The 8,767-nt window shown below is 36.4% G+C and overlaps 1 protein-coding gene across 1 annotated transcript; it reads left to right on the top strand.

Moving 5' to 3' along the window:
• Nucleotides 1-1,176: 1,176 nt before the first annotated feature.
• s1pr3b (sphingosine-1-phosphate receptor 3b) lies at nucleotides 1,177-5,779 on the top strand. The gene is made up of 2 exons (XM_084388295.1): nucleotides 1,177-1,407; nucleotides 3,095-5,779. Exon 2 carries the CDS (start codon nucleotides 3,241-3,243, stop codon nucleotides 4,264-4,266), a length of 1,026 nt encoding a protein of 341 aa, XP_084244421.1. The 5' UTR covers nucleotides 1,177-1,407; nucleotides 3,095-3,240; the 3' UTR covers nucleotides 4,267-5,779.
• The last annotated feature ends 2,988 nt before the right edge of the window (nucleotides 5,780-8,767 follow it).

The raw sequence follows: 8,767 nt of genomic DNA on the forward strand, positions 1-8,767 counted from the left end.
ACTTTATCAGTTCAGATGCTCTTTCCGCCGCAACCATTTTGCAGCACATCTTTGTCTTTGCAAAACCCTAATTACAACAACGTATAGATATTGTGTTAGTAGTTGATAACACCAAATCAGTAAAAGAATAAAAATTGCACTATGAAAGATCTCCATGATTAGCCTGTTTTTGCACTTCCTGCTTTTCCCTGCTAGAATTTCTGTCCAATGAATGGATGACCTTAGCACACATACCACACGGTTTTGTGTACAAATTTTGGTTCACTTGCAAAAAGGGTAGTGTGAAAGCGAACCACACCAAACAAAAATACAACAACACTGTATTTGGTCCGGACCAAAGCAAGTGAACTAGCGGACTTTCCTGGTGTGAAAACACCATACATTTAATTCATGTTTTTAATTAAATTTTTATTTTATAAAAAATATATTTTACAAAATAATTTTTACTATAAAATCAAGGATACACGTCTAACCAAGTTGTGTTCCAAGTTTGAATGATATCACAAAAATTCAAGTTCCTATGAAATTTTGTTTAGGCACTGAACCAAAAATAGTCACTGGGTGTCACCCACATTTCATTGAATTATTTTACATGCATTACAAATTAATACATTTCTGTCCAAATATCACTTCTATCACAAAATATGGAACCTTGACACTCAGATGCTTCCGATGATGAGTGTTTTGTCAAGAACAGAAAAGGTTTTGATTATAAAATAGTTCAAATACATTTTGTAATATGAAACCTGACACCGCCCACTAAGGGGAGGATCCCACTAAAAAGAATTTAGAGTAGGCTACTATTTCCATATTAATGCAACCAATTTAAAATTGGTTATCACAGGACAAATTTTGAGTTCATAAGCTTTCGAATAATACATAATTGATGGTGATTACTAAAATATGTTACATGAAAAAAAAGGTGATAAATAAAAAGAGCGTCAGTTTTGAAAGTATAGCCTAAGCATATTAAGCAAAAAAAAAACAAAAAAAAAAAACTGTTCATTATTTTAAAGATAGGCCTATTTGTTTATTCCCTTCTTCAGCAGTTAAAGTTTTTTTTTTTTTTTTTTAAAGAGGAAATGCTAGAATACTAGAAGAATACATCTTGTTTCCTATATCAGAAAGGCTCTCCTCTTTGGAGGGTGTGGAGTGGAGTGTGTGTGTGTGTGTCGTGGGCTGGACTGTCTGTCACACACCGCAGGAAAAGCGCAGCATACATGCGGTTGTGATAAAGGACTTTCTTCCATTACGCGCAGTCAGTGATCTCGACGTGCACGCGCACAGTCACTTTACTGAGCTCTGAACTTCTGCATAACAGAACATGATGATTAAAGATGGAAATATAACAAAACAAGACACGGATGGGTCTCAGTGAAGAAACTCTGCGGTTCGTGATATCTGATGGTGAGTAGCCTACTCAAAGACAGGATCAAACTCGTCTTAAACTTCTTGTCTGGTGCATCTCTGAAAGACTTTTTTAAACAACTTTTTGGGAATGTATTTTGTTATGCTGAATATTAGCTTTTAAAAACTCTCATATTATTATTATTAAATCTGCAATGATCATGCGCACCACGACGAGCTCAATGCAAACGACAAAAAGTTATCGTTATCGAATAATCCTGGATCATATTATGATATTAAATGTTATATTTGCATGCAATACATGTTAGGCTATATTACAATAATAAAAAGTATAGCCTGTTGGAAAGTTCCGCTTATTATGGTTGATGTATTATAGAGCTTGGCTCATGATAGCTGGTGAACCACACACCATATAACAGCACCAGCTAATGACCAGTAAACCAACTATGTTCCAAGAAGCAAATAAGTTTAAGATGGACTTTCTATAAGGGTAGAACCATTGTTTTATTTGAAATATGATACCGTTCAAAATTTTGTTGTCAGTAAGAAGAAATTAATACTTTTATTAAAAAAGAACACATCAAGAGTGACAGTAAAGACATTTCATTTATTTTAGTTTTTTTACAAAAGATATCAAATTATTGCTGTTCTTTTGAACTTTCTATTTATCAAAGAATCCTGAAAAAAGTATCATGGTTTCCACAAAAATATGCAGCAGCATATTGATAATAATTTTTTTTTGATTTGAGCACAAATCATATTAGAATGATTTCTGAAGGATCATGTGACACTGAAGACTGGAGTAATGATGCTGAAAATTCAGCTTTGATCACAGAGATAAATTAAATAATAAAATATACTACAATTGAAAAGTTATTTTAAATTGTAATATTTCACAATATTACTGTTTTTATCGTATTTTTGATCAAATAACTGCATCTTTGGTGAGCAGGAGAGACTTCTTTCAAAAACATAAAAAAATACAGTGCAAACTTCAACGGTAAGGCGGTGGTACATTTCTATAATCATAGTGCATATATAGTATATCTGAGTAGTACCACCATACGTCTTGTATAGCTAGCTACAATATAAATTTATGCTTGATAGTCATCTTAATTCTTTATTGCCATCATGGACTTTACGCATCATGGAAACATCTTAGATATTCTAGCCTTGTTAAAGTCAGCATGGTTTTCATGAAACATCACGCAGATCCATGAGTCATGAAAGGGATGCTCTTGAAATATAAGAGAGAGCCTACAAGGAATAATTCACATTAAAGGGAGACACAAATGAAGATATTTCAATGATTTCATCTGAGAGCTTTCTGTTCCTCCATTGACAGTCTACGCAACTAACACATTGACGCTTCAAAAGGTTCATAAAGAGATTGCAAAACTAATCCTAAATTCAATCTGTTCATCATATATAGCCATCGAGTCTCTTCAGAAAATTTGGACTAAACCACTCGAATCATATGGATTCGTTTTACGATCTCTTTATGAACTTTTTGAAGCGTGTAAGTGGTGGTTGCACAGCTGTCAATGGAGGGACATAATAAAGCTCTCAGATTTCATTGAAAGATCTTCATTTGTGTTTCAAAGGGGTTTAACGACATGAGGGTGAGTGATGACAATGTTTTCATTTTTGGGGTGAACTATCCCTTTAAGACCAGAGTGATTTTGAGTTCAATCTGAGTTTAAAGCACATCTGGTTCACTCCACAGGCAGATGTGTGCCACCGACATGCCAGCACAGGGGTGAAGAACGCAGTAAACACACTCACCAACACCCGGCCGTGACCCCGTCTTACCTGTCTGAACACAGAGCGGCTTCGTTTTCATGATCATCCTCATCTGCTGGAGGCGCTGCAATGATTAATCAACACATTTTCCTGCATTACAATTACACAGGGAAACTAGACAATCGCAATGAAACCCAAGAGGCCCAAATGGACCCCAAAACGGTGGTGTTTTTGGTCATTTGCAGCTTCATCATCTTGGAGAACATAATAGTCCTGGTGGCGGTTTGGAAAAACCACAAATTTCACAACCGGATGTACTTTTTTATTGCCAACCTGGCGTTATGTGACTTATTGGCCGGTGTTGTCTACATAGTAAACTTGTTGATGTCAGGACAGCGGACGTTACACTTGTCTCCAGCCGAGTGGTTAGTTCGTGAAGGAAGTATGTTTGTAGCTCTAGGCGCTTCTATCTTCAGCCTGTTGGCGATCGCGATCGAGCGGCATCTCACTATGATAAAAATGAGGCCTTATGATGCGAACAAAAAGTACCGTGTGTTTCTGCTAATAGGCACGTGTTGGTTGATCGCCATCACACTGGGAGCTCTGCCCATTTTGGGCTGGAACTGTCTGGGTGATCTTCCTCAGTGCTCCACCATCTTACCTCTCTACAGCAAGAACTACGTGGCGTTCTGCATCACCATCTTCATCTCTCTCCTGCTGGCCGTCTCCGTCCTCTACGCCCGCATATACATCCTCGTGAAGAGCAGCAGCCGTAAAGTGACCAAACACAGCAACTGTGCGCACTCCATGGCCCTCCTGCGCACCGTCAGCATCGTGGTGGGCGTCTTCATCGCCTGCTGGACGCCCATCTTCGTGCTCCTCCTCGTTGACGTGGCCTGCGGGCCCAGAAGGTGCCCGGTTCTGCTCAAAGCCGATTGGTTCATCGCCCTGGCCGTCGTGAACTCCGCCATGAATCCCGTCATCTACACGCTGGCCAGCAGGGAAATGCGAAGGGCGTTTTACAAGGTCGTATGCGGGTGTGTGGCGCGGGACGGCATCGTGGGGTGTAAGCAGAACACGGACCCTAGCAGGAGCAAATCCAGCTCCAACTGCCCACGGGCGGCTGAACAAGAAAACCCAGACGCCAATTCATAGTTTTCAGTCACGTGACTGTTAACGACTGCAGCACAGGCCTGTCAAATTTACATGTTTTAAATATTTATTGGTTACACTTTATTGGAGGTATCGTTGTTACAGTGTTATATATTTAAGTACTGAGTAATATTAATTAACTACATGTAGCCTACTTATTATAGAGTTACGGTTATGGTTATAGGGTTTGGTTGAGGGTGAGTTGCATGTAATTATGCATAATTGACTGTTATTACTATGGTAAGTAGGCTACATATAACATGTAACAAGGACACTGTAAAATAAAGTGTTACCTATTTATTTCACAAAGATATGTGAAGTTATGGACACTTGCGATCCATATAAAAACAACAGGACATTCTAATTAAAGCATGTAGGGCCAGATTTACTAAACAGGGCAAATTAGCGTGAGAGCGCAACTTGACCGTTCGCAAAGACCCGCCCCCTTTAGTTACTGTCTGTTGCTATGTCCGACAAGCCACGCCGCTCTCACGCACGCAGTGAAACATCGCGGGGCAAAGAGGACACTGACAACGCGCTGACAGACAGGACAGACCAGGTTACTTCTGATATGAAACAAAGTCTCAACTTTCAAATTTGGTCATTTTTTTAAAAAGAAATATAAACAATAAATACCGTTTTGTGGCTTTTTAATGTGTCTGACAGATCGCTGTAGAGCCTCTTAAAGCTGCTCGTGAACCGATCTCTTTCGTCTAGTTAATTTATAGCATCAAATAAACATGATTAACTGTCGGACAAAAATGGCGGATTTGACGGATGGTGGATTATGATTGGTCAGATCGCCTGTCAATCAAACTCCCTGCGAAGGGTCATTTCCATTATGATCAACGCAATCTACCAAGAGCAGCGCAAACGAGCGTCTGGTGTATGACATGCTTTTATTGGTCGTAAAAAAATCGCGGAAATAACAGTAAATTGACGAGCGCAAACTTTAGTAAACCACCTTGCGTGATTCATTTAAATACTCTCCTCCCATAAATTTTGCAATAAGCTCAGCCGCAAAAATAACCCTGTCCACGCATTTTCAGCGCTAATTTTTCACGTGTCTTTAGTAAATCCTGACAGTATAGTTTGCGCTGGCGCAAGCTGTTAGTAAATCTGGCCCTTAACTTGAAAAACGCTTAACGTGACATAATGCACCAAGACAGTGATAGTAAAAGATCAAATTCATTATACACCTTATTGACAATTTGTAGCTTGAATGTGCGAGGCTTCAGGTGTCATCCGCTTCCAGTTATTTTAGCTGGACAAAACAGCTTCTTGATATTGCAAACTGGTATTTATTATCACTATATTCAAGTCAGCATGAAATGGAAGTTGCAATATTTTCTTTCCTAATGTGACGTATATATCCGAGTGAAACAAATGCAGGGCCCTCGTCATCAGAGAAGAGATGGCGGTCCAAGATGGAAAGTGATTCTGATTAGGCAAATGAATAATAATAAAAATTAATTATGTGCATGGATGAATCATTTATAATAAATACTGCAATATATATATATATAAAAAAAAAAAAAAAAAAGATTAATGGTGACTTTAAGCCACAATAAGCATGTTCTTTATAATGGTCTTGTATGAGAAAATGTATTGCATTCGTATTCTGGATTCATCTGTTCACCTGTATGCATCATCAGTAAAGTGTATACTGAGTTTGGTCTTTTAATATCACTGTCTTCATACTTCATACTTCATACCTGATCAGGCGGGCATGAGGAAAGCCTTATTCTGCCCTCCAGGTGTGACATCACGTGAAAACTGAATACACACGGCACACAAAAATCAACATACCGAGTCTTAACAAAAAGCTAAAGCACTCAGAGTGTTTACTTAAATACATTAGTGTATGATATACAACTTTAGTATGCACTTTTTAAGTGCACTTTAAAACATTGTTGTATACTAAAGTGCACAATAAAGCATCAGCACATGTTAAGTGCATATTGACCCAATGTCAGCGAGTGGAAAGCAGTTCTAATGAACTAATGATAACAGAACAAGATGCTTTCGTTTTACATCCCAACCAATAAGCTCTGTTCTTAGATGGGACATACCAAACTAATTTGACAATGATATAAATATTGACTATTTATATTGTGCTATGTTTAATGATCTGTATACCATAAGCCTTTCATGCCAGGTGTTGATATTGTATACTAGCATGTTTTACACTTTAGTCTTGTATATAGGTTGTTGATATAACTTAACTGTAACATATCTAAACTTTGACCAAAGGACTGAAAAGAACATTCATACAAGATCTGTCTGTATGGAGCAAATGTGGGCTGCTGTAAAGTTATTTTCAGATTAAAAGCGTAATGTCTTAAACCAGTGCAGCTGTTTATGGGAAAGCATGTCGTTCCAAGTTTGTGGGTGTGTGTAAGTTTGATGATGATACTTGACTTGTGCCATCTGCTGGACACACACAAGCATCTCACTACAGGATTAGTGCATGCTATAGGACTTAGAAAACGTTTATATTTAGTTTTTAAGTGCACTTAAAACATTAGTGCATACTAAAGTACACAAAGCATCAGTACATATATATATATAAGAATTGAAATCAGCATAAAAAACAAATACTACCACGATTTACAGTCTTCGATTACATTCACATCAATTTTTTATGCTCATTAAAGTATTATTTCAACGCAAAACAAAAAACAGTGCTCCTAAAAATAGGATCAATTTCCTTGATGTAAAACATCATTTCTTGTTTATTATTATTGTTTATGATTCTTTCCAGGTTCTGTGAGATTCAGTCGAGTAAGCCAAGAGTAACACACACTGATTGTTTTATTGCCACCAATCATAAAGAATAGGAATAAGTCATACAAGCAAAGATTATTTCTGTAAACACAGTTTGGGCTTTCGTACGTTGAGTTTTGTCACCTGTGATCATCAGAGCTGAAGGGGAATGAGATCAGAGCACACAGATGAGCTTTAAAGAGAAAAGCATGAGAGTGTTAATAAAAAGGCACGTTTTCCTTAACAGAATCGATTTTGAAATTCTATAATGAATAACTGGGAGCAGTCTAGTTAAGATGGTGTTCTGTTGCAGCATTAGAAAAGCAGTAAAACCAGCACTGTTTAGTTGGAGTCAGTTTAATGTGTATAATGTAACAGAACATCTTTCCCTAACATTAGTCATTTAGATAAACACGTGAAACAGACTCTGCAAAGGTCGGTGAAAATCTGCTGGGATCTGGCAGTTTAAACGGGGAAAGTCGACACCTCTGGAAAAATCCTTAGGTCATTTGGCAGACTGGGAATCTGTGAGCGCATGTTGTGTTGAGAATCACTGTAGAGCTTGAAATGCAGATTTCTCGTTTCTTCAGCAGTGTCATCTGAAAACAGCATTTAAAGATGTCGAGATGGTGTCATGAAGCCGTTTAAGCTGAACTAGTCTTTCTTTTCTAAACCTGTTGATTTATCATGAGCTGCACTTTAGTTTTGACCGGAATAATGCAACTTTGACTCGCAAAATAGAAGGTGATATAATATTAATCAATGTAAAAGTATTGATTTTATTTTTGTGCTGTAAATTTGCAGTGAAACTATGAAGTATGAGATTTCTTTCTCATTGTAATATTTAAAATAAATGTCAAATAATTAAAAATTATATTACACACACACAGATGAGAGATTATTTTCTCATTTTAATATTTAAAAATAATTAAATTAAATGTAAATAATTGAAAATAAATGTAAAATAAAAAGAATTTAAAACTAAATATATATGAGATTATTTCCTCATTTTAATATTTAAAAATAATTAAATTACATGTAAACAATTTAAAATAAATGTAAAATAAAATGATTTAAAACTAAATATATGAGATTCATCCTGTGCCTCCAAATCAATATTTCCAGAGTTTAATGTGACAAATGTCAATACATAAATATCATGTGATGTGTTTGTGTGTGAGTGACAATATTTAAAGTGATGCAAACAATAACAACAATCATATTAAAATGGCCTATTTCGAGAAAGAAAAAAGATCCACAGTTGAGCATATATGAAACTGCACACAGGTCTTCACATCAGTGATTCTAGGCTACAAAACCTATTTAATAGCAATGCAAATCACAATTGAAGTGAATTTAAGGGTGAATCTCACAAAGATAGGTCGCATTTCATTTAATTTTCCTTGACAAAAATATAATTTCGTGTTGATTTTGATGTCAATTTCTTGACATTTTTATGAGATGCACCTTTACGCATGATAATATTATCTCGCTGCTAGTTTCTAATCAGTAATTATATCAGATGCAAATTTCATTCATCCGAAATGTGGATTTAAAAGACAAAACTACACGTTTACGGTGTAATAAACATGTTTTTTTTTTTTTTAAAGCGTGTGTCTAAAACAGTGAAAAATCCAGTAATATTCCAGTTCATCCAGTAATTAGACTGTGCAAAACCACATCAGACCAAAAAGAGTAGATTGTGCTATTCACTTAGAACCGTTTAATTGAAAATAAT

Source organism: Rutilus rutilus (assembly GCF_951802725.1).
Source record: "Rutilus rutilus genome assembly, chromosome: 18".
NCBI classification, from domain to species: domain Eukaryota; kingdom Metazoa; phylum Chordata; class Actinopteri; order Cypriniformes; family Leuciscidae; genus Rutilus; species Rutilus rutilus.

Bases quoted from the DNA above. Each gene is read 5' to 3' on its own strand.
- s1pr3b (XM_084388295.1), top strand. From the start codon at position 3,241: ATGATTAATCAACACATTTTCCTGCATTACAATTACACAGGGAAACTA.